The following is a 27229-nucleotide window of genomic DNA, read 5'->3' on the forward strand; positions in this document are numbered from 1 at the left end:
ACTTTAACACTTCCCCTTGCCTTGCACCTTCTTCTTCTGTCAACTACTCAAATTTTTTTTAACTATCACTGATCGATAAATAAATTTTTTAAATTATTTTTTTATATTGAAATACATCTTTAAGTAACATCACTAAATCCTATTTTCATTTTTTAATTTTTTTATCCTTAAAATATTTATTAAATATACTTATTACTCTTTAAAATAAGTTAGAGTTTTGTTTTTTTTCACTCATTCCTCTTACACATTTTTATATTACATTGTTTATTTATTGTACTATTTATAAAATTTCATTTATCATTACAACATTATACTTTATAAAATTAACATTGATAAACGTTGGATTTATTTTATTTTTTAATAATTTTATCCTGGATAATTTATTTTAACTATTATTCTAGTTAATATGGTAAAAGTATAATGTTAATATAAGTGTATTTTATTTTAAATTTGATTAAAAAAATTTGAGGTATAATATAAGATTGATAATAGAATACATGATATGAAAAATATATAATAATTGAAACTAAAAAGTAATGAAAATAATTTGTTTATAAACAAAAAATTATGAGTTTAAAATTAATTCAAAAACTAAAATTATAACACCTGAAAATATATTGTTATTCATAAAATAAAATTGAAATATATATAAAAATATCATATAAATATGCTTATTTTTGTCATTTGACATTTTAGCTATTTCAACAAAAAGTTTTATCAAACAATTATGCTTAAATAAGTTAATTTAAAATTTTTCAGTTGTCAATTAGTTTTGTCAAACACATTAATATTTATATATATATATATATATATAAGGGTCCCAAGAATTTGGCCTTTTCTTTTTCACATCGGTTGGTGTTATTCTTTTAGTCGTAGGAATTGAAAACATGTATAAGAGTTTAGAACAATTCATGTATCATACTCAATCAATTGAGTTAAATTTCATTAACAGTTAGTGTTATTTTATATCTTACTTAACATATCATTTTTGTAAATGGGAATCATGTTATTAACTCTATGTTGCTGCAATATCTTCATTTGGTGTTCAATATTGTTAAAAAAAGTATTTATTAGGATCAAATGTCTTTAAGGTGGATTTAATTGAACAAGTTGTGGACATACTTAAATATTTTTGTTTATTGTGGGTAATGTACTCGTTTCTTCATTGTTGTCTTACACAAGTAACCAAAAAGGGAATTTCTTTTAGTAATTGTCCCTTGCATAGACTTGGAGTGATACAAAGGACTTGGGGGCTTTGCTTTGTGCACCTAGTATTCTTCTTGTGCACACAGCAATTTTTTGAAATTTCAAAAATATCCCTAGTAACTTCTTCCTTTTGCCTTCTTCACTCACCATTCATTTGTTGCTTTCTTCTTTGCATTCATTCATTAATTATCGTGAGAGACAATCCTTTGTTGTTGTGTTCGCTTTGGTTGAGGTGCATTGGTTATGGTGATTCGTCGACAAGTAGTGGTTGTGATGGTAGTTGGTGTGACCGTTGACGGTGAAGGTAAGGTACTTTAACTTCGATCTAATTTTTTTTCGTATAAAACTTACAAATTGATAATTCATAAGTTATATATAATTTACGGATTGATAATCCATAAGTTTTATATAACTTAAGATTACCAATATGCAAGTTATATTTTTTTATACTTTTTAAAAAATTATTTTATTTTTTAAAATATAATTAGTATTATTATTTAAAATATTTTTTAAATACGTATAGTTTCATAATTCTTTCATATTTTTTAGTTTGAAAGTGTTATTTATTTTAAAATGATTTAGACTTTTATTTTATTTTATTTGTTTTGTTTTAAATTTGTTTTTTTAATCCTTGTAATTTTATGAATTACAATTAACTACAAAAATACTAACAACACATTCATAAGTAACTTATCACAATATATTTTGTAATAAAAAAGAGTTAATACTTATAACTAATTTGTAGGTAATTACTTGTGTATATTTTTTTGTAGCAAAGACTAAAAGATAAGTCCCTAAAAGAGTTGATAATTTTTTTTTTGTAGCTAATACTCGATGAGTATTTACACATTTATAATATTTGTATGGATATTATTAAGTTAACTACTTTATGGAAGTCAAAAAATAATTATATTGTGTCATATATTAGTTTATGCAAGTCTATATTTTAATATATATGAGTATCAATTTTAATGTATTATATCATTAAATGTAGTAACAAAAATTAAAAATTGTGTGATAATATATGCATGGTGTGATTAGGGGGCATTTGTTTGTCGAATTTTTTTCAATGTTTTGTTAAGATGAACGAAAATCAATGAATGTATGATAACATAATCTCTGAGGAACCTGGTGTGAAGGAAGAAAATGAAAAGGGACATAGTGTGAATGAAGAAAATGGAAAGGAATCTAGTATGCATAAATATGTTGATTATTCTGATGTCTTCAATACTTTTCAGGTATTGATATGATTTTTTGTTGTTAAACTAAGTAAATGAATGTCCCTTGAAGATTAAACATGTATGCATTGCATTGTAGGTGTTTGTGAGCCATTCTGATGTAGAGGAAGGACCTCGTTTGTTTTAATTAGTTGTGAAAGGAGTGTTCAATATAAGGTCATGAAGAAATATTCAATACGAAGAATTACTAATGGTATAAAATGTGGGTGTCCCTTTAAGATGTGAGTGAAACCAATGGTGGGAGGTGAATGATGGGTGGTTAAATTAATGTGTGGGAGTCACAATCATTAATTGGATGAGTCATTAGTTATTATTGATGATATGACAATGTTAATGATCAAACCAAGAAATATTTTTTTGACATTGAAGGAACACAATGTCAATAGTTATATAACAATCCAACAAGATTTAGTACCAAATAAATTTAATTAAAAATATTAAATAAATTAATATTTAATAATTCATAAATAAATATGTAATAATTTTTAATAAATTTTTTTAAATATTCTGTATATTCACAAATCAATATAGAAATTCTTTTAAAATATTTATAGACTTCACATCACTCATTTTAGTAAACTTAAATATATGATAAAAATCTAGGTACAATTTTGTTTTTTATTTCTAGTAAATAAGTATTTCATTTTTTAACAAATTAGCATTTGAATACTTAAAAAAATTTATAAACAAAGGAAGCAATTTAATTTTATACTTCCAAAGGTTATTTATATAAATATTTATTACTATTAGTGTAATAATATTTATATGACTATATCAATAAAAATAAATTTGTCATTTACAAATTTAAATTTTCTTGTTAAACTAATTTTTACAATATATACTTATAAAATTTGAAATTAATGATATTTAAATTTTTATAAATAAGTATTTCAAATATAATTGAAATGCTTGTATTTTAAAAATAAATAAATAAAAATAATATTTATACATTCATTTTTAAATAAACAAAATTCATAAATTAATTATTTATTGAATTAATTAATTATTAAAAACCAACTTAAAAAATAAATATATTTAATTAAATAAATGCATATTACAGATATACAATGATATTTATTTATTAAATAAATATTATAACAAAAAAATATTAATTAATTTTTAAATAATAATAATTTATTCAATTATTATTTTATTAATTAATAATTTTTTTAAAAAATAATTATACGGATTTCAAATCCATATAATAGGTATGCAATCTCATTTTCAATCAATGAGTGAAAAAGAGAGACTTATGGCAAAGACAAAGGTGAACACGACGGTGATGGTGGGGACGGACGACAAGGTGCGATCGGAGGCACGAACAATGGCGATGCGGGGAGAAGAAGGAAGCGCAACAACAACGTGTACGGAGAGGGGGAGGGAGAGGAGAGGGAGACCTTTTTTGCCACTTTATTTGAAATGTTGGGTGCGCAAGAAATTGTGTCGGGTGCACCTAACAAAATCCACTTTACTTGTCACTTATAGGTTAAATGTAGGGTGTTGAACTATTCAAACTCATTTTTTAATAGAAAAGATAAAGGAACCAAAAAGTGACATAAGATTGAGAATTTAGTGTGTTTGAACTCACATTTGGAAGATTTAGGAAAGCATTGTTTTAAACTGTAAAAAAATGTACAAAAATATTTAAAATGATTTTGTCAACTAATTTCTTAAATAGCATCGACAAAAAAAAGATTATCAAGACTAATTAAATAAAAAAAATTAGAGACTAAAAATAAAAAGTTTGTGAAAGTTCAAGGAGTAAAATTATAATTTATCCTAATTTTAATTTTAAACTAGGTGAACATTTTTAATTATACAAACTCTCTAATTTATTGAGTATATTTTTTAATATATTAAAACACTCATGGAAAAAATAACCTTTTATTTTTTTGTCGTATATTTATTGCATGAATGTAAAATCACTCATACCTTTAATTATTATAGATTTAGGTTAATTATTTTTTACTGATAATTTTTTAAATGTTAGAAAATATGAGATATAAAGTCTAATGAATAAGAAAGCAGTTATTTATATTAATTGGACAATCAAAAAGAAAATCGGGTCAGATGTCGGATGAAAATAATCCGACCCGATCAAAACCCTAATGAATAAGAAAGCAGTTATTGGATCTGACACCGGAGCAGTTGTGCTTGGGAAGAACGCTCGCTCGCACTGTAAGATGTTTTCATTTCCCTCTCCAAGCAGTTATGTTGTGTTGTGCTGAGATTTGATTTTCTATAAGCAGGTCCAGATCTTAATCAAGAGGAGTGAGTTTTGTTTTTCCAGCCATGACGCCGCTGGTGAGTCTAAGCCTTTCTCTCAGATTTACGCTTAACAGAGTTACAGTCACTCAGTAATCTACTCCTTTTCTAGATCCTGCATGCTGGGAAAACCAACAAAAATTCTTACAAGACACTCATTGCAGCCGAGTATGCTGGCGTCCAAGTTGATTTTGCCCCTAATTTTGAGATGGGTGTCTCCAATAAAACTCCTGAATTTCTCAAGATCAATCCTATTGGCAAGGTACCATGTTTATCCTCATATCTATAATGGTAATCTGAGTTTGGTTTTATCTTATATTTGCATTATTATTCTCCCAGGTTCCTGTGCTGGAAACCCCCGATGGTCCAATATTCGAGAGCAATGCCATTGCTCGCTATGGTAAGTAATATTATAGACACTGTTTCTTATTCCATGTTTTAGGGCTTTACATGAGCTAATTCAATAATGTTCATTTTCGATTATCCTTGTGGATTGGAATTTATATATATCAAGGAGTATGTGGATTATTGTGATTATTTTCTTTTTGCTGCAGTTACCCGGCTGAAAGGTGATAACACTTTGTATGGATCTTCCTTGATTGAATATGTGAGTCTATTTTCATCCTAAAATCATTGGCATTGCAAATGTTTATTGTTGTTGTAGAGTATTCATACTGTGTATCTGACTTCTAGAATAAGCTGCTTGTACTGCTATTAGCTTATATATGCGAGCTTTTAGCCCCTTTCAATCATAAAAAAAGAAGAAGCTTATATATGCTCATTTTATTATTTTAATGTTTCAGGCCCACATTGAACAGTGGATTGATTTTTCATCATTGGAGATTGATGCTAATATTATCAAGTGGTATGCCCCAAGAGTTGGACGAGGACCATATCTTCCTCCAGTAAGTTACAAAGGAATTTTTTATACTATGGAAAATTGATATGACAACTCCATGTTGACCCTCCATTCAAAATGTCAGTTTAGTTCTTTTATCCTGTTGGCAAGAATATAATAATGTAAGATCTGTGTTAGTTCAATTGAAAATGGTAACACATCAAGCATTATGATGCAATTTAGTGGTGTATTGAACTTGGAGATATGCTCAATTCATCTGCTTACAGTCTGCATTGTTGTTCTACTTCAAGATTTTTGGTTTTTGTTAACGTATTACCCTGATATTATAGTCTGGTCTTAATTATGTGTTTGATTGAAGGCTGAGGAGGCTGCAATTTCTGCACTAAAGAGAGCTTTGGGTGCTTTGAACACACACCTTGCTTCCAATACTTACCTGGTTGGGCATTCTGTGACCCTGGCCGACATCATAATGACATGCAATTTGTATTTGGGTTTTGCAAACATCCTGGTTAAGAGCTTTACCTCTGAGTTTCCTCATGTTGAGAGATACTTTTGGACCTTGGTCAATCAGCCAAACTTCCGAAAAATAATTGGGCAGGTCAAGCAGGCTGAAGCTATTCCTCCTGTTCAATCTGCAAAGAAGCCTTCCCAGCCAAAAGAATCCAAGGCCAAGGCAAAAGATGAACCAAAGAAAGAGGCAAACAAGGTGCCAGAAAAGCCCAAAGAAGAAGCAGAAGAGGAGGCACCCAAGCCCAAACCCAAGAATCCCCTTGATCTTCTCCCTCCAAGTCCGATGATACTGGATGAGTGGAAAAGACTCTACTCAAACACTAAAACCAACTTCAGGGAGGTTGCTATCAAAGGTATTGTTTTTGTGTCCCCCCTGTGGGTTCATTGTTTTAAATGTTTCCTAAATTAGGATTGTGATTATAGCCTATAATCATTGCAAAATTAGTTATGATGAATCTTCTCTCAGAATTTTAAAAAAATTATGACACCCAGAGTTGAGATCTTTTTGAATCCACTTTTTATCTTGCAGGATTTTGGGACATGTATGATCCCGAGGGATACTCTCTCTGGTTTTGTGATTACAAATACAACGACGAGAATACTGTTTCTTTTGTGACATTGAACAAGGTTGGTGGATTTCTTCAGCGGATGGATTTGGCTCGCAAGTATGCATTTGGAAAGATGCTTGTGATTGGATCAGTTCCACCATTTAAGGTGAAGGGGCTGTGGCTTTTCCGTGGGCAAGAAATCCCAAAATTTGTGATTGATGAATGCTATGACATGGAGCTCTACGAATGGACTAAGGTTGACATCTCTGATGAAGCTCAAAAGGAGCGTGTCAATCAGATGATTGAAGATTATGAACCTTTTGAGGGCGAGGCTCTTTTGGATGCCAAGTGCTTCAAGTGAAAATTTATTCCTTGAAAGGGTCTATTTTTATAACGTGTCTTCGTTTTTGGTAGGGTACGGTTTCTTTCACATTTCAGTTATAGTAAAGTGTTAGCCGAACTTGATTTGAGCCACATTGAAACTTTATGCTTAATTTATTTTTAGTTTTAATGGTAGCAAGACTAATATACAAGTTCTATATTTTTATGTTGGATGTAAGCTTGTAGCAAATTACATGGATAGTTTTTTTTCCCTGCCATGGGTTTGAGGTAATCGATCAAGTGTTTTTGTAATTGAAATTCAATGAATGAGGCTCTACCCGTGTAACCATTAATCAAAATTTATAATGGCAAATGTTAATGGATAATGCAAACTTTGAAGGATTGGCTATGGAAAGGCAGAGAGTCTCTGCCAGGTACCTGAGGTCAAGGTTGTAGCCGAAGCATGAAAGATTTCAATGGCTTTGATCATTGATCCATGCCAAGAAAAACTAACTCTATATTTGACAGGGGGAAAAAAATAATAAATAAAAAACTAAATTTAAATTGAAGAAAAAAATAAAGGAAAATAAAGTTTAAATTTTTGTCTCATCAACTCAACTATTTTTTTTTTTTACTTTCACTTTCTATTTAACCAAACAAAATAAATAATATTGGTAAAAAAGCAACTATTTTAAAACATGTCTATTTAGCATGGTACCTATGGTACCATTATATATAGAAAGAGGAGGAATCAAATTATATGTAACTTAATTAATTATTATATTATTTTATAACATGATATAAAATATAATTTTTATCGATTTGATCATTGAATTATAGTTACATGTGGTTGAGATTGTCTATGTCTAATTTTGTTAAAATTGAACAATAATAAAAAATAATCAAATTATTCATATTTTAGGATATTTTGAAAATTTTATAATACATTGATTTTAATCTGAATGAGATAACAAATAATTAAGAATTAATATAAAATTTTGGATATATAATCTATGTAAAAGGAATCTTTAATTTATTGATAAATTTTTAAAAAATATTATTCAATTAAAAATTATTAAACAATATAATAATTAAACAAAGTTACACACATATATATATATATATATATATATATATATATATATATATATATATATATATATATATTCATTTACATCTTTTATACTCTACTCTAAAGATGAGTATTTTTGAAATCAAAATTGATTTTTCTTGATATCTATGAAAATATTTTAAAAGAATGATAAGGTATATAAATAATCTTTAATAGACAGAGTGTATGAGATATTCTATTTTTTCATAGAATTTTTTTAAAAAATTAATCTATTGTTATTTTATGTATTTCCATCATTTTAATCAAACACATACCGTCTACATCAACAAAATTTAATTGATCGAATTATGCGATGATATTGACATGGTTACCAATTTACCATACCCAAAAAGAAAAGAAAAAAAATATGGACATGAGTAGGCTTTTGTTTGTTTGTTTATCAAGGTTATTTTTGGGCATGCCTAAGGTGTTTTAAAAGTGCGATTTACTAAAGTGATTTGTGTGATAATAGAAATAGAATAGAGTTATCGAGGGATGCAATGCAATGCAACGCAAAAAGGAAGAAGAAAGTTGCAAATCGCAATCGCAATCGCAATCACAGAGAGAGTGCAGTTGGTTTGGTACGGTGATTTAATTTGAGTTTGGTTAAGAGTCTCCTCGTAGTGTAGTCTTCTCATTTGCATTGCACCGAAGAATCAAATCAAATCGGTGGCCGTAAACCTAAGTTGGTTCAGATCCGATGGAGGCAATCGAAGAATTGGTTCAGCTCTCCGATTCCATGCGCCAAGCCGCCGCCGTCCTCGCCGACGAAGATGTCGACAACTACAAGCGCCCTTCCACTTTCCTCAATGTCGTTGCGCTCGGCAATGTTGTAAGTTTTTCTTGTCTCTCAATTATCAATCATGTTATGTGTTGTATTGGATCCGTTATGAATGAATACAATACAATTGCTATGGTGGACTGGATCAGGGTGCTGGAAAATCTGCTTCCTTGAATAGCCTCATTGGACATCCTGTTTTGGTATTTCCTATTTTCCCTTATCTTTTTTTCTTTCCTCTTTAATCTCTATCTGCTGACTAAATCTGTTTGAAACTGCAGCCAACTGGTGAGAATGGTGCTACCAGGGCTCCCATTAGCATTGAATTGAATAGAGACACCTCTTTAAGCAGCAAGTCAATCATCCTGCAAATTGACAATAAAACTCAACATGTTTCTGCAAGTAAGACCCACTTTCACACCACAATTGTTTTAGAAATATCATGTTTCTCATCCTCTTACTCTTTTTTCATTTCTTTTTATAGGTGCCCTTCGACATTCTCTACAGGATAGACTAAGCAAAGGTTCATCTGGTAGGAGCCGTGATGAAATATATCTCAAACTACGTACCAGTACTGGTAAGCCCATTATAATATTCTATGTTGCTCCCTTCCTTTATGCTTACATTACATGTATTGGCATCATGAAACTTAATCTCTTTGTTCTGTTCTAAAATTCTACAGCGCCTCCATTGAAATTGATTGACTTGCCTGGATTGGACCAGCGGATAGTGGATGACAAAATGGTGAGTAGTTATTTCTTAGATCTATGGTTGTTTTTTAGGCATTCTCTCTGTAGACAAGTTTGATGCCTTCTCTTTCATCATTTTTAGATCAGTGAATATGTTGAGCACAATGATGCTATTTTGCTGGTAGTAGTCCCAGCTGCTCAGGCACCAGAAATTTCAACATCACGAGCCCTTAGAGTTGCTAAGGAGTATGATGCAGAATGTAAGTTTTCAGATTTTGTTTTTGTCCCCCCCACCCCCCTCCCCCCAAAAAATAGCACTAAAGCATTTTGTTAACAATTCTTGAGAGTTTGTCCTTGCCTTGGTAATATTCCAAATGACTGAGTGGTTAGGACATAGAAGTTTTGATTTTGCTGGCCTCATTTTTTAAAATAAAGTTGAATTTCAGCATGAGGTAAAGTGATCCTGTGCACCATTCTCTAATCTCAAATGTATTTGTTTGAGGGTGTGTGTTACTGATATAAAGCCATTCATGAAACTCAGCCTAACATAACAGCTTAAGCATTTGGGAGAATTGGCCCTAGACCTTGAGCCTCTTAAGCATACAAATTCCTTTATTGTGTTGTACCTAATCATCCTGATAGTACTAGTTCATCTAATCCTTTTGATTGGTTTCAATTGCAGCCACCAGAACTGTTGGCATTATCAGTAAAATTGATCAAGCTTCTTCGGAACCCAAAGCCCTTGCAGCAGTGCAGGCTCTCCTATTGAACCAGGGACCCCCTAAAACCTCTGATATTCCTTGGGTTGCTTTGATAGGGCAATCTGTTTCTATAGCTTCTGCACAGTCTGGGAGTGGAGCGCCCGAGAATTCATTGGAAACTGCTTGGCGTGCTGAAACTGAAAGTTTGAAATCAATATTGACTGGAGCCCCTCAAAGCAAGCTAGGTAGAATTGCTTTGGTTGAGTCTCTTGCTGGACAGATTCGCAATCGTATGAAGCTTAGGCTTCCAACTCTCCTCACTGGGTATGCATTTTTTACTAGCTTATGTTTTGTTGTTGTCTGTTATAAATATCATATTATTTGAAAGAAAAATGTTAATATTCTTTCTTTTGTTAAAACTGGTGCTTCAAAATTTTCTGTTTGTCGAGACTATTCATGTTCTTTTAAATAGGCTTATTAACATTTTAATGAATGAATGGAAGGAGATACAACACAAAAATGAATAGAACTAGAGGGTTGCACTTGAACCTTCTCTACTCATGATGTTGTGTCAAAATGCATTCAAATTTTTAATTTCATGTATATGTTTTCTGTCTTGTAAAATGTTCAAACATTGGGTTTGCTATAAAAAAAGAAAGTTATATACATACACTCATACATATAGGAGGCTATCAAGTGAGAACTTTTCCTATTGTGAGAAATGAAACTATAAATCTTGGTCATACAACCATACATGGATGGTCCAAGTTAAAAGTTAGCTAGCTAATGATCACATGACCTTTTTTTTTTTTTTGCTCGGCAAAAATATGAATATTATAAATATTGAAAAGTACCAGTGGTACTAAGGCTACAGATGAGGATATATTTATGCAGCTGGGTGGTGTTATTTCATAGAACCACACTGCATGCATGTATAATTGTTACATAAGTACCAAAACACCCATCCCTCCTAGGTACTAAAAGCTTCCTTTAGGTGACCAGTTAAAATATCATGTGCATTTTCCTTTCAATTTTAGCAATTCAAATATGATCCAGTGATCTATATTTGTAGTTTTCAATTCTCACAATAAGAATTCTCATTTGATACACTACACACACAAACACACACACACATATATTTGATAGGTATGGGTGGTTTAGGTTAAGGCTCAAACCAAACCATGAAAAGTAGAGTTGGATTGATTTCTTTTTTCCTCAACCTTCTTTGTATGCTATCTACAATGTTATATATTTGTCAAGTTGCATGGAATTTAATGCCACTAAATCAATGCATATTTAAAAGGAAAATATCAGAATATTTCTTGTTCCCAAAATGAAATAGCAAGGAGTGGGATTAAGCATGGCGTGTACATTTCATCCTGAGTCATAGTATGGTTCCTTTTCAGACTTGTTTGTCTGTATATGGAACCATTTTTATGGCTTTTCTTCTATTGTACTGAGTACCTCTGGTACTTCATATATTCATATATATATATATATATATATATATCTATTTTTGCTGATAAAAAAAAATAATATGAGATAATAGACTGATTATTTAAACTTGCAGAACATGATAGGTGATGAGAGATTGTGTGATTCAATTTCTATTGATGTTTCTCACTATTTGTAAATTGATACCTAGTAATAATAAGTACTAATGTCTCAGTTTCTATTAAATAATAAGGGAATGGACCTAAAATCTATTATAATCCTTTATTTGAAATGCTACAGTCTTCAGGGAAAGTCTCAAATTGTTCAGGAAGAGTTAGTGAAGTTTGGTGAACAAATGGTTAGTAGTTCCGAAGGTACAAGAGCTCTAGCCTTGCAGTTATGCCGTGAATTTGAGGACAAATTTCTTCAACATCTTACTGGAGGCGAGGTTAGTAGTTTTTGTCATATATTTACATTTTATAGAAGCTAGGGTGCATGGTATTTGGTATTTTTTGGGGGGAAAACTGGATATCGTCAGAAGAAATTGGAGCTATTTCTCATGTGCCATATTAGGGATTTTAGGATGAGTAAAGATGACAAGGTCTTTTTGATGGCATGCATTTTATGCAGTTAGTTGGTGCCTTTAATTATGGATAAATGCTAGAAGTTTCAAGGACAATTGCTTATTGTTACCACTCCTTTAGTTTAATTTGACCACCTTATTGATTTCTGGGTACTCATTTTTTTTTATTGGATATTAAACTAGTGTGATTCGTTCAATTGATGTTTGTTTTTCCCTCTATGTAGGAAGATATCTTGTCCTTGCTTTTGTACTTTTCTCTCTTTCCTTTTCTTTAACCAATTTATTTTCTTAATTCTTATAAAAAAATTCACTGAAATAGTGTTGAATTTATAGGGATTTAGGTTGAGAAGGAGGAAGAGAGAACATAGAGATTTTGAATAATATTCTGTCATCTATAACGATGTGATGGTGTGATTCGAGGAGAAAACACTAATTTCTATATATACTGCTGGAAATATCAAAGGAACAAAGATTGGCAATCCCTTGACATGTCTATTATGAAACCCATTAAAAGTCCTTGTGTGTTGCACCAAATAGATACCAAACACCTTATCCCCTGTCAAATGATGCACCAAAAGGGATCTGCTTAAAAATACGAGCATTCTATTTCAACCAAATACACCAAACTATATGATTGATTGCCAATACTTAAAAAATATAGCTTTTTTTTTATCGGCAAATATAATATTGTATTTATATAAAATGAAGTACTAGAGGTACTGATATACACATATAAAGTTTACCTTACTGCTAGTTCCACAGTCAGACAAACCTAGTCTAAAGGAGAACCAAAGTAAGGATATAATTGAAATTTACATGTGTTGCTCTGCAAACTGTTCTAGCCTCTACTGATACAAAAACCTTGACTAATACTACTTGACCATTGGTTAAAGTGGATTGTGAAATCTTTTTCAAAACCCCTTAGCCAAGTCCAAATGAGGAATGTAGCATCTTCAAACAATTTATTAGCATTGAAGGTTGCATTAGAGAACACTATATTGTTTTGGAATTAGAGGAAAAGCACCTTTTATATGCAGCCATGACATGGTTTCCCACCAAATAGGTTGGATTTTGCTGCAATGGAAGAATAAATGTGATGCACCCTCCTCTGCATTTCTGCAAAAAGGACAAAGCGTATCTGTGAGCTGCACTTGTCTCCTCTGCAGATTTTGTCTGGTAGGTAGTCTGTCTCTAAGTAGCCTCCACGCAAAGACTGCTATTCTGCTCGGAATCTTTAATCTCCACAATTGCACAAAGCACTCCTCTTGACTTCCCGCAGCTGCCTCCTCCTCTAACATTTGATATGCGTTACGTGTTGAATATTGGCCTGTTGGGTCTGCACTCCACTCCCCCTCATCGGATCCTTGTTGCTGTATGACCTTACCTTCAACCTCTCTTAGAAAATTGACAGCCAAGTCAATTTCACTGTCAAACAGTGGCCTTCAACCTCTCTTAAAAAATATAGCTTTAATTCTACCAAAATCATGAGAGCTAATTATTAAAAAATGTTCCAAGGATCTAGGTTCAGTAGGTTGCACCCAACATTCAGTGAACATGATGAATAAATAGACAAATAAGTTGTGCATCAAAACAATGTAAATGAGTTGAAACTTATCAAACTGGCTCTGAAAACGGTTCAAATGTTTGAACTCTTTAAATTGATTCTCGGATGGACCATCTGTTTCTTATGATTTTTTTTTTCTTGTTTATTTCAAATTTAGAAGGAAGGCACATGTTACATAGCGTGTTGATTGCAAACGAGGTAGTTGATGAGGCCAAAAGGTGCCAAAAACCGTGCTTGGTATTCAAAGTGGATTATGAGAAGGCGTATGATTCTGTGTCTTGGGGATTCCTGATTTATATGTTGAAAAGAATGGGTTTCTGCTCCAAATGGATTCAGTGGGTGGAGGGGTGTCTAAAATCAGCATCTGTTTCAATCCTCGTGAATGGTAGCCCTTCAGCACAATTCACGCCTCAGAGAGGGCTCAGACAAGGAGACCCATTATCACCTTTCCTCTTTAATATAGTGGCAGAGGCACTCAATGGCATTATGTCACAAGCGCTCCAGAAGGGTTTGTTCAGGGGCTTCTTAGTTGGTAAAAACAAGGTGGAAGTTAGTCTGCTCCAGTATTCGGATGACACAATCTTCTTTGGGGAGGCATCAATGGAGAATGTGAGAGCAATTAAAGCAATGTTGAGGGCTTTCGAGTTAGTGTTGGGCCTCAAAATTAACTTTCCTAAGAGTGGCTTTGGAGCTTTTGGGGTGTCGGATTCATGGAAAAATGAGGCAGCTGACTACCTCAATTGTAGCATGTTGACGGTCCCTTTCACATACCTTGGTGTTCCTATTAGAACAAATCCGAGATCATATCAGACATGGGTCCCTATCATATCTAAGTGTGAGAGAAAGTTAGCAAAATGAAAGCAAAGACACTTGTCTTTTGGGGGGAGAGTGACTCTTATAAAGTCAGTGCTAACGTCCATTCCTATTTACTTTTTCTCTTTTTTCAGGGTACCCAATAAGGTCGTGGATAAGTTAGTCAGAATTCAAAGAAGGTTTCTATGGGGAGGGGATCAGGAGCAACACAAAATAGCTTGGGTCAAATGGGAATCTATATGCTTGCCAAAGGAAGATGGGGGACTAGGAGTCAAAGATATTAACTTATTCAATTCATCACTGCTGGGCAAGTGGAAGTGGAACTTGTTTCATAGTCAAGGGGAGTTGTGGGCTAGGGTACTAGAATCGAAGTATGTTGGATGGAGGGGTTTAAGCGAAATAACTAGAGGGAAGGGAGAATCGGTATGGTGGAGGGATCTAAAGCTAGTGCTTAATCAATCGCATCATGGAGCGATAATGAAGAATACAACAGCATGGAGGGTTGGTTGTGGGGATAAGTTCAAATTTTGGGAGGATGCATGGATGGGGGGAGAGGAGCCGTTACTTGCAAGATTCCCTATGTTGTATAGCATTTCTACTCAGCAACACCAAAGTATACAGCATATGGGGGCCATCAAAGATGCAGGTTGGGAATGAGACTTTAGGTGGAGAAGACCACTGTTTGATAGCGAAGTAGATTTGGCGGTGTCATTCTTAACAGATGTTACAAGCCACCCAATTCAGCCTCACAAAACTGATCAATGGGTGTGGAAGGCAGACCCAGGTGGGCAGTACACAGCTAAATCTGCCTACTATGTGTTTCGGGGGGAAATAGTTGAACAGCAACAAGATGGAGCGTTTGAGGAGCTGTGGAAGATCAAGCTTCCGTCTAAAATTGTCATATTTGCATGGAGACTAATAAGAGATAGACTACCAACTAAAGTAAACTTGCGGAGGCGACAGATTCAGCTTGGAGATTCACGATGTCCATTCTGCGGAGTTGAGGAGGAGAGTGCAGGTCACCTATTCTTCTTGTGCAGAAAGATCATTCCAATATGGTGGGAATCTTTATCTTGGGTGAACTTGTCGGGTGCTTTCCCAAACCATCCAAGGCACCACTTTCTTCAACACATTTATGGAGTGACAGAGGGAATGAGGTCTAGTAGATGAAAATGGTGGTGGATGGCACTGACATGGACCATTTGGAAGCACAGGAATACTATTATCTTCTCAAATGGTTCATTCAATGCTAACGGAATCCTAGATGACACAATTTTCTTACTATGGACGTGGCTCACAAATTTGGAGAAGGATTTTAATACACACTATAATTACTGGTCTTCCAACATCAGAGCAGGGTTCCTAAATAGAATAGGATAGAATATTAGTGCAGATTTCTGTATAACCTATATGTTCTTTCAGATTGGTTCAAACTGCGTTGGGACCAAATCTGGACTGTTACTTGTATTGTCAGTACCTCTGGTACTCAATTAATATATAATATTATGTTTGCTGATAAAAAAAAAGAAGTTAGATACTTTGATTTTGGGTATGGGATTTCACCAATGTACTGTACAAAAATCCTTTTTTTTCTGCATCTAAATTCTTTCCTTTATTTCTTTGCAGGGTAATGGTTGGAAAGTTGTTGCCAGTTTTGAAGGGAATTTTCCTAACAGAATCAAGCAACTTCCTATTGACAGACACTTTGACATAAACAATGTCAAGAGGGTAAATCTTCTCCCTTGAATTTGTCATATTGTTTAGGTAGAATATAGTTCATCTTATTCTGTTGACACTTGGGGTGCTTGCTTCTATATTCTCATTTTGGCTTTCAGATTGTCCTAGAAGCAGATGGATATCAACCTTATCTGATCTCTCCAGAGAAAGGTTTGAGATCCTTAATTAAAGGCGTTCTTGAACTGGCGAAGGAGCCATCACGATTGTGTGTTGATGAGGTATGCTTCTAATGTGTTGTTGATTTTTCTTTTTTCAAGAGCTATTAATGTTACAGATGTTTGAAAGTATTGTCCAAAATAGTTTGGGTAGTGGTTACAAACCTGACTATATGGGGCCCTTTCAAAAGAAAACAGTGTTATGTCCTTTATCTCCTGCTGTCCCTCTTAGTTGATGACTTACGAAGTTACATCAATAGTCTGAACAGTAGGTGGGGATCCTTTGGGGTGGTTGTCAACCTTCAAAACTGGACTACTAATTACAAGGAGGTTGCTTTTAGAATGTTGCATGCTTGCTTCACAATCACTTAAAATCAGAAACCAGTTCTCATTTGATTATATTCTAAATCATAATTGGATCAAAAGAAATCCATGTCAGTGCTAATTTTAAACTAACCAATTTATATGTTAATCAATAGTTCCCATGTTTTTCTCTCACTTTCTCCTCTTTATCTATAGCAAAAAAATTGAAAGTTACACATTTAAAACAGTGGTTAATTTTAAACCAGTTCTAAACCAAATTTTAGAGGTACAGAATACCTTGCGAAACTACTGCAAGTTCATGTAGATTTGCATAACTGGTTTTAATGTTTTATCTTCAACAGCTCTAAACCAATTTTCAAGTTCGGCAAACACTTTTTAGTAATCTTTGCTTTCTTTGCATCAGTTACTGATGCACCTACTGGAACATTTGAGTCATAAAAATAATTTTATCATCTCACATCATAATGTATTGATTTTGATTGATATCACATTGATTATAAGCTCCCAACCAATTGTCAATGTCTTACGGGGCATCAAGTACTTTTCTATTATCTCATGCATTTGATTTATTTTAACCTTTAGTCTGATTAATTACCAGGTTTTGCTTTGCTATTGATATCATCACATGAACCCTGCAATTTTGCAATAGACTTCTTATGGACTTATGTAAAATCCCTTGTGTTTTTCTTGACCTTCTTTGTAATTATTCTGACAATTACCAAATTAGGTGTTGGAAATAAGAGCATGTAATGATTATTACTCTTCCTAATAGTTTAGTTATTGTGTTTAGCAGAGTTCAATTTATTTTAGGAAGTAGTGATATTATAATTGTTCTTTTGAAAATAGCTGTAGTTATTTACTAACTTTGTAATCATTATTATTATGAATAGATCACTCTGCTGAGTGGTATACTTGAGCAAATTCAGAAAATAAATTCTTTGTTTCTTTCTTCTCACATTAGGTACATCGCGTGCTTGTGGATCTTGTTTCTGCTTCTGCAAATGCAACGCCTGGTCTTGGAAGGTATCCTCCATTCAAGAGAGAGGTAACATTGATGTGCTGTAACTTACATGTAACTTGGTTTGTTTTTAGAAATTACCTTGCTCATTTGTTGCAATTTTTAGATTGTGGCAATTGCAAGTTCAGCCCTAGAGGCATTTAAAAATGAATCCAAAAAAATGGTGGTTGCACTAGTTGATATGGAGCGTGCATTTGTTCCACCACAACACTTTATTCGTTTAGTACAGAGGCGGTATGTTCAATATATGACACTTGTTACACTTTTTTTATTTATGAATTAATAATCTTAATGTCCTTAATGGGTGCATTAATTTATTTTTCATGTGGGACTCCAAGGATGAATTTTAAACTCATTAGAAACACCACCTTTGATTTGAAATGTGACTTCTAGAGCCACTTGGTATTCAAGTGATTAGAAATTTCATTGGGAATAAGTAAATATTTGGGATTTTAAAGATTTTTTGTTGGAGACAAAAATCAAAAGTCCAATGGACTAAGGATGGGAATGCAACAAGTTTTTTCAACAGATTGGCTTATTGTAAAAGAAGGAAAAATTAATTAAGAAATTGGAATTGGAAAATGGGAATTTTGTCAGGGATTCTGGGGTTATTGCATTTTGAATTTACAAGATTTTTTAGGGAATCGTTTTTGGAGGATTGGTCTCCTAGACCATTTATAAAGCTGTTTGGAGTCTTATTTTGACTGAAAAGACAGTGAAGTTTCTCGCTTGGCTTCTTTGCAGTGTTATGCCAAAGGTCTTTTATGGGGGGTCTTTGGTGAATCTTTAGAGAGATTGGTCTGTTGTGCTATATTTTTTTCTTCTTGTAGTGTTCAGTTTATGAAGATTTCTTATCATCTTGCATTTGTATCTCTCTTTAGTCTTTTCTTTCTTAATAAATTCTGTTTATAAAAACGATTTTTCTAACCTGTGCAACTTTGCACGGGTTAAGACTCATTAATTATCCACTTACAACTAACTTTGATTAACTAAAATTATAATTCTGATAAAGATGCAAAATCTCTCCTATTTATTTTATGAACTCACTTTAATATAATCTCTCTATTCCTATCAAAATAACAAACAATTCCAAGATTTTAAAATCTTGTTAGAAAATATAATTCCAAAATAAAATTTAATTATCTTGAGAATGTATGATATTGCAGTTGTTATTATGTTTGGTGAGGAAGCCGTTTTTTTTTTATGAAGTGTGAGGAAGCCGTTTGCTGATGGAGGTTGATTGGTGGGATTTGTGGGAAATTAACAGTCATGATGTTTTTTCCTTTTACTAATTTGGAACCCAAATTTGAATTTTTTTTTTGTCTGAAGTTATTATATTTTGAAACTAGTTTTTTTTTTTTTAAATCTTGGAATGGCTAATTATTTTGATAGGAAGAGAGAGATTATAGCTATGTTCTCCAAGACATTTCAGCTAACTTATAGCTTTTTTTACTAGCTGAAAAATTCATTTGGTTGTGCGGTAAACAAGTTTTTTTAGTAGGTTCTTGTGTTTTTTGAAACACTACTTGAAGTAATATTTTTTAAAACTCTAACACTATCTTCTAGCTTTTTATATTTTCTTTCACTTTTATCCTCGATATATTTATTCATTTTGGTTGTTACCATCTTTAAATAAATCATGGTATTATTATTTTTCTGTCATTTTATACTTTTCAGTTACTTCAACAGCTAGTTTTACCGAACACTTTTAATTTAATAAGCTAGTTTTTCAGCTTCCAGCTAACTTTTCAGCTTTTAGCTACTAGCTAGCTTTTCAGCTAGTTTTGCCAAACATAATTTATATTGATGTGAGACATTCACCAAAAAAAATATTGATGTGAGTTCACAATATAAGGAGAGAGATTTTGCATCTTTATCAGAAAAATAATTAATGAGCTAATCAAAGTTAGTTGTAAGTGGATAATTAATGAGTCTTAACCTGTGCAAAGTTGCACAGGTTAGAAAAATCAAAGAAGATCCAAGTCAAGAATGAAAACAATAATGAGTATTGACATTTGACATCCCTTTAAGTTCATGAGATTTGTGTTAAATGAGCTGTCAATATTCATTGCATTCTTTGCTAATAACGAGCAAGATTGCGCTCCTTGTTTGTTAAAAAGGGAAGGGAAATAATGCATACAGAGCAGTATTCATGGCTTGAATGCCTTCAGTGTTATCCAAGTCTAACCTTGAACAAATCTGATGACTATTTCAAATTCAATATCCTGTATTTCTCAACCTTATATAGTACGGACATACATACAATAATCTCTAACTGTTTCACTGAAGCTATATATATATATATATATATATATATATAATAAGATTTAACATTTTTCAACTAATTTCATTAGAATGGAAAGGCAACGCCGAGAAGAGGAGCTTAAGAACCGGTCATCCAAAAAGACACTTGATGCAGAACAGTCAATTCTAAATAGGGTGAGGAATAATATACTTTAAAAAATTGCATACTTGAATTTTTACACATCATGTAAGTGTTTAAAATTTGGCTTTACATATACAAGATGCATGTTCTGTTTCCTTTTCTAGGCAACTAGTCCTCAAACAAGTCAACAAAGTGGGGGAAACTTAAAATCGATGAAAGATAAATCCAGTCAGCAAGACAGGGATACACAAGAGGGATCTGGCTTGAAGACTGCTGGGCCTGAAGGGGAGATAACCGCAGGTTTTTATTATTCATCCCAAAATTTGTATTACAGGTTTAATATCACCAAGGTCTCTCTGTTCGGTCACCTGTGCTGTACCATCATTGAAGTATTAACCCGGTGGCTTCCTTTTTTCCTATCCTTGATCCAGAGCTTCAGTATTTGCCTTTCTCAAACTCAAAATAGTTACCTCCATTTGCTCAGTAGCCATCGTTCTTATCCAATACGACTTGCAACAGTTGGATATTTTCAAATATTATTTTGGTGCATCTTGCTTGTGGCTGATTGTTTAATCACTAAATTGATGATGGACAGATAGTATATTACACCATCATTTAAAAAGACAGCCTCACCGAAGAATAGAAAAAATTGAGTATTCTTTTCCGTTTCACCCAACTTTAATCAATAGACATTAGACAAATAAGATTATCTTGTTATATTTTCCAGTTAAGTTGTGACTGAATACAATGGCATAGTTAACCATACCTAGTGGCTGTTGGTGGATGTCAACATATGTTAAGCTTTTGCCGATCAACTTACAAAAAAGTAACAAATTAACAACTAACATTTACCGATAAAAAATATGTTAAGCTTTTAATGCAAATTATATAATTTCCACAGTCGCAATCCATTATTGCAGAGTACTCATTCATTTAATTTGAGGACCTCAACAGTTTCTATACCTTTCTTTTTGGGCCTGCTGCCTTCTGTCTTTACGTCTCACCTAAGTAAGGAGTTGAATGTTTCTTAGTTTACATGTGCTGCACTTTGAATTAATTTCACCTCTCGATGCAGGATATTTGTTGAAAAAAAGTGGAAAAGGTAGTGGTTGGAGCAGACGATGGTTTGTTTTAAATGAGAAGACTGGCAAGGTTAGTAAATTATCCTATCAATGCTGAATGACACGTTTCAAGACTGTTCTGGACCTTCTGGTTTAAACACTTGAGCATAGAAGCCTTGTGACTGCACATAAGTGTTTTATATGAATTAAAGCTTCTTTGGTGAAATTGAAAATGATATTTTGTGAATTTGTTTGTGGTACAGATGATAATTGGTTTTTTTTATTGAAATGATTTTAATTTTACCTAGTTTCCAGGAACAACTTAGTCTACCTCTTGGTTCTTGACATTTCCAGTAATTGTGCTGGAATATGAGCCCATTCATGTTATGATTAGAGAGACTTTCATTTAAAACAGACAAGGCATTATGCTGTTATGATAAACTGAAAGTTCTTATATGTATTGTCTCAATTTGTGTAAGTTTTATTTGGAGGTCCTTACGAATTATGGTTAGTGATTATGCTATGAAGTGGGAGTACAAAGCATCCTTAACAAGGCTCAAAATTACTTAGCAATCTTCTTTTATTACATAATTTTCCATCACTTTCCCCCTACATCCAACTGGCAGATCACTGGTCTTGTATTTATATGTACATTAAGCTGCAAGATAACTATTTGTGAGTCATGTTATGATTGTTTATAATATCAAAATATGTCAAAATAAATGGACTAAACTACAGTTTTTTTAACCACTCTGTAGTCTATATTTTGTTACTTTAGCTATTAGCTAGGGTTAGGGTTTCTGCCTTTCATGGGTATATATTCATTATGTCATCTGTTTGTTTTCTTCTCACTCTGTTACTGCATTGTCTTCTTTATTTTAATCTCCAAACTTTGTTCGTGGATTCTGGGGGTCATTTCTTTCATGGGCTCTATATTGCATTTTAGGTAACTCCTAAAAGCTTAAGCTGTTATCTCTAAGGTGTCCCTTCATGCACATTTTTAGTAAGAAGGAGGAGGGCAAAGATTGAACTCTGGAGACTTCTAAAAGTTTAAGGTCTTAATATAAGTTCATAATTGATTTTATATCCCTAACTAGGTTACAAGATCTCTAACCCCTGTGTTTTAAGGGTTTTTCCTTATAAAAAGGAAAACCTCTAATGAATGGAACAATAAGTATACTATCCCATCATATTTTTTACTGTTTTCAAATCTTTTACTAAATGCATCGCATGGATTGTTTTGATGACACTAATATTAAGATCCAAGGTCAGGTACCTTAACCTTGGGTATAGTACCTCCACCATGGAGGTTATGATTAACTCTTTCTAGACATCCTATATGTCATTAACACACTGATTTTTTATTATTTTTTTTGGGGGGGGGGGGGGGGGTAATGCTTTCGGAACATGTGCTGATTTAACTATACTTCATATTGCCAGCTTGGATACACAAAAAAACAAGAAGAGAGACATTTCCGAGGAGTGATTACATTAGAGGTATGAACCTTTTGGTTGATTTCTTTAATTTATGTTAGAAAGCTTACAAACTTCATGTTAACTGTTTCTGGGATAATGAAGAACAAAGGCCTAAATAACCGCAGAGTGTGATCAGTTAAAGAAGAGTATCATACTGTCTTGTGATTTAATCTTCTTATGGATATTGTCTCATGTAAGATGAAGTTCATTTATGTCTTCTGTAAATATTCTTTCTTTAGAGACAATTTTCATTTATGTTTTAAGCTTCGTATTTGTAGTGGCATATAATCATGATTCAGACATTTGGGGGTTCAAGTAGATGGAGTAAGGATTAATAGATGGCAATACTGGTGGTTAGCCTTAACTTGGTCCATTTGGAAGCTTAGAAACAGTATAGTGTTCTCTAATGCAACTTTCAATGCTAATTCACTGTTTGAAGATGCAACATTCCTACTTTGGTCTTGGCTTAGGAGTTTCGAGAAAGATTTCACAGTCCATTTTAATCAATGGGCAAGTAGCTTTACACAAAGTTTTATGTATCAGCAGAGGGTTACATAGTTATGAGCCTAACTCATGTAAATTTCATATGAAATCTATATCCATAGATTGGTTCCCTTTCAGAATATGAATGTCTGATTGAGGAACCATTTGTATGGTCCTTTCCTATATTATCAGTACCTCTGGTACTCCATTTTATATATATATATTATATATTATCTTTGCTGATAAAAAAAAAATCATGATTCAGACATAACAATGCTTTGTGTAAACAGAATTTGAAGTTGACTGGAATAATGACCATTGTTAAACCTTTCAGCTCAGTAATGCCTGTTTTCATTTGGATGTACTTATCAGGAATGCAATATTGACGAGATTCCTGATGATGATGAAGCCTCCACAAAGAATTCCAAGGATAAAAAGTCCAACGGACCTGATTCTGGAAAAGCATCAAACCTTATTTTCAAGATAACAAGCAAGGTCCCATACAAGACTGTTATGAAATGTAATCCCTATTGTTCTAATTTATGATTCCTCCCCCACCTGTTACAATTCCAAAATCCATCACCAGATCTGAACAATGCCTTGACTGTGACAATATTGAATTATACATTTTGCAGCTGAAAGTGCAGTTTTGTTAAAGGCTGAGAGTATGGCAGATAAGGTTGAGTGGATCAACAAGTTAAGAAGTGTTGCACAGGCTAAAGGAGGTCAAGCCATTGGTGAACCTAGTTTTCCTATGCGGCAAAGCCTTTCTGATGGGTCTCTTGTAAGTTTCTATTTGTTCTCTTTTTTGTGATTCTCCTAGAATTTGCACTTAGGACCAAACTTAATTCCACAAAATCAGCTTGTAAGATGAGAAATGCCCAAGCTATATAAGGATTTCATTTGTCATATCTCTAGTTGATGTGAGATCTCAACTTACTGAGAGTCAACATCCTGGTGGCTACACTCTGTGACGTCTTACTTAGCCTTTCTGGTCAATCCCTCCATAGGTAGCCCTTTCTAAGACACTAGTAACCAACTTTGATTGTCGCAATTAAGGCGACTTTCCAACATGCCCCTCATGCCTAGGGCTATGGGCCAAGAGCTTGGCAATGCAGGTGGCCCAATGACGAATCTAGGATAGGCTATGATATCATCTCAGAATTTGGGCTTTGGGCCCATATCATTCTAACAAAATCGATCTATAAGATGAGGATTTCCAAGGCTTTGCAAGGACTACATTGGTCATATTTTTAGTTGATGTGGAATCTCAATCTCTTGAGAATTGACATCCCAGCGGCTGCACTCTATGACATTTCACTTAGCCTTTTTTATTAGTTCCTCCGTAGATAATCCTTTCCAAGACACTGTCAACCAACTCTAATAAGTTGCAATTAAGGTGTGCTAGGGGTGATTGTAGTTAAGGCAACTTTCCAACACATTCATTAAATCGACCAATTAAACACTTAAATTTCATTCTTCCCCCATCATTGGTTCTCACATTTCTTGGTTTGTTTGGGATTAATTTGTTGAGTACAAAAAAATTCCTTTTGATAGCATCCTTCCTCTAGCAAAGGTATTCATATAGAAATAAATTATGACTTCTTGGAAGTTAGGATGAGATCCTTTACTTATTTATTGCTGTTAGCTTTTTTAGAAGGTACAAACATGAACCAATTTACAGTCCATCTAGAATTCACTTTCGGTTTCTTATATCAATTTCTCCATGTTGCAAAATCATTCAAAGGATACGATGGCCAGGAAACCTGCAGATCCAGAGGAGGAGCTCAGATGGATGTCTCAAGAAGTCCGTGGTTATGTTGAAGCTGTTCTTAACAGCCTTGCAGCTAATGTTCCAAAAGTGAGTTTATTTTATCAACTACCATAGTTCTTCTCTTCTGATTTGATGTGGTTTGTGAGATCATTTCACTTTGGTTGAGCAGGCAGTTGTTCTTTGCCAAGTAGAGAAAGCCAAAGAAGACATGCTGAACCAGCTATACAGTTCCGTCAGGTTAGTGTTCTCGCCGTACTGTCTGATGATCATTGAGTGTGTTGCTTCTTAATGGATATTATGTAATGTACTGCCATTCAACCTATATTCACTCCTTTCACTGGTCAAAATATTAATGTTGATGCAACCCAAGTGTTATATTCAACCACATGTACGTATTTGGTCATAATGTAAATGCTCCTATGGATTTTGTGTTTTTTTAATGATTTTCTTGGACATGTCTAGGGGATCAACACAAAGACATTTTGGGTATACAAGCAAAGTTTATGAAGTTGCATAGTGTATTTGGTTGGAGCAGTGTACTTGCATATTTAATGATGTTCCTTGCATCTTCAACTTGTTCTGGGATAGGATTATATTTTTGGTGTCTCTGATGTTTTGCCTATGGCTATTTCAAGGGAGTTGCCCTTTCTGATATATATAGACTGACTGGGCAGATGTGCTAGTCTTAATGATTTTAGGTTCCTTCTTTTTTTCTTGGCTTTTACTGTTCAGTATGATTTCTTTGTGATCTTATCCTATCCCTCATCATACTTTCCCTCTTTTCTGTCTTGCACTTTTTTTTGTTTCCAATAAATAATACTACCTGAATCTTTGATTATATTCATTAATTCATTTTATTTTAAACACTTCCACTTATTTACAATGTACTCTTCAGGAATGAAACATTTGACAGTCAAAATTAAGTGTCTTTTTTAATGCTGTGGTTGGCAGCGCTCAAAGCTCTGCAAAAATTGAGGAGCTGCTCCAGGAAGACCACAATGTCAAGAACAAAAGGGAGCGAGTTCAGAAACAGTCTGCCCTTCTTTCAAAACTCACTAGGCAGCTTGGTGTCCATGACAATAGAGCGGCTGCAGCATCCAGTTGGTCTGATAGAGGGAGTGCAGCAGGTATGTCTTCAAATTTGCTTGAGGTGTTGTATTCTTGGAATTTTGTTATGTTCCATGTTATATAATATTTACTTTCCATGAAAGCTTTACCTGGTCTGCTATCTCTGTTTCGGAAGAATGTTAGCTTCTGTTAAAGAAAGAATATGGTGATGAGATGATGGTGTATAAATTTGGTAGTAATTCTCTTGGAATGTAATAGTTGTTGAACACATATAATGCATTAATTGCAGACTTCTCAAAGTATCCACTTTTGCGTAGAATCTGTCATATGCATCAGTAAAGAATTATAGGCTATTATTTTGTTAACTTTTTATATAATTTCGACAAACAAATTTATGCAGAAAGCAGCCCAAGAAGCTCTGGACCCTCATCAGGTGATGATTGGAGGTCTGCATTTGATTCTGCTGCCAATGGTCCAAGCAACCTGACGTCTAGGTATGGTTCTGGTGGTCATAGTAGACGCTACAGTGACCCATCCCAAAATGGTGATGTGAGCTCAGGCTCAAATTCCAACAGTCGTCGGACGCCAACTCGGTTGCCCCCGGCTCCCCCACAATCTGGTTCAAGATATTAGATGAAGCTACATATGGTTTTAATCAAAATTATGCACTCATCGGATGGACGCTTTCAGTTTTTTCTACTTATATCGAGACTGTCCCTCCTCCTTTTAGACTTTAGTCGGAATGTTATAGTTTTGTAGATAACGAAAGTATTGCTATCGCATTCATCTTAAGGTCATACGCAGTCTGCGTCCTATTTTATTCCCTTACTGGGTATGTGGGGGCATTGTTGGGTGAGATGATTTTGTGTCTTCCCAACATTCTTTTTCTTTACAAATGTAATTGTTTTGTATGCAATGTGATTATCAGCATTTACATAAATGCGCATTAATCGCGACTGCCTTTTGTTTTTTCTGCTACCCCATTAAACACTAAATTGTTTCTGGTTAGATATATGAACAAGTTTGCGATTTTAATGGTTAGAATTCACTATTGAACTGGTGTCGTGGATCAAGCTAATAAAACCTTAGGCCCTTCCTAATTGAAAAGTCCTGAACACAAACTTTGG

General features: G+C 33.5%; 2 protein-coding genes across 3 annotated transcripts; both read left to right on the plus strand.

Annotated features, from left to right (window-relative positions):
- The first annotated feature begins 4517 nt into the window (after positions 1-4517).
- Positions 4518-7259, plus strand: LOC114393584 (elongation factor 1-gamma). The gene is made up of 8 exons (XM_028354938.1): positions 4518-4622; positions 4694-4748; positions 4822-4971; positions 5049-5109; positions 5264-5316; positions 5513-5614; positions 5927-6431; positions 6608-7259. The coding sequence occupies exons 2-8, from the start codon at positions 4737-4739 to the stop codon at positions 6985-6987; spliced, it is 1263 nt and encodes a 420-aa protein (XP_028210739.1). The 5' UTR covers positions 4518-4622; positions 4694-4736; the 3' UTR covers positions 6988-7259.
- A 1250-nt stretch (positions 7260-8509) lies between these two features.
- LOC114392199 (dynamin-2A-like) lies at positions 8510-27137 on the plus strand. 2 transcript variants are annotated; one of them, XM_028353250.1, is made up of 22 exons: positions 8511-8890; positions 8989-9039; positions 9118-9238; positions 9321-9413; positions 9519-9580; positions 9668-9785; positions 10208-10550; positions 11961-12108; positions 16247-16348; positions 16456-16575; positions 17798-17881; positions 17961-18088; positions 20209-20293; positions 20405-20540; positions 21316-21392; positions 22742-22798; positions 23633-23780; positions 23896-24044; positions 25008-25121; positions 25204-25271; positions 25986-26161; positions 26503-27137. In XM_028353250.1, the coding sequence occupies exons 1-22, from the start codon at positions 8759-8761 to the stop codon at positions 26733-26735; spliced, it is 2745 nt and encodes a 914-aa protein (XP_028209051.1). In that variant the 5' UTR covers positions 8511-8758; the 3' UTR covers positions 26736-27137. The 2 variants fall into 2 exon arrangements, with proteins under 2 accessions (XP_028209052.1, XP_028209051.1); XM_028353251.1 differs by lacking the exon at positions 17961-18088 and having other exon boundaries at positions 8510-8890; positions 17798-17859.
- Positions 27138-27229: the final 92 nt, after the last annotated feature.

This window comes from Glycine soja, chromosome 17 (genome assembly GCF_004193775.1).
Source record: "Glycine soja cultivar W05 chromosome 17, ASM419377v2, whole genome shotgun sequence".
Lineage (NCBI taxonomy): Eukaryota > Viridiplantae > Streptophyta > Magnoliopsida > Fabales > Fabaceae > Glycine > Glycine soja.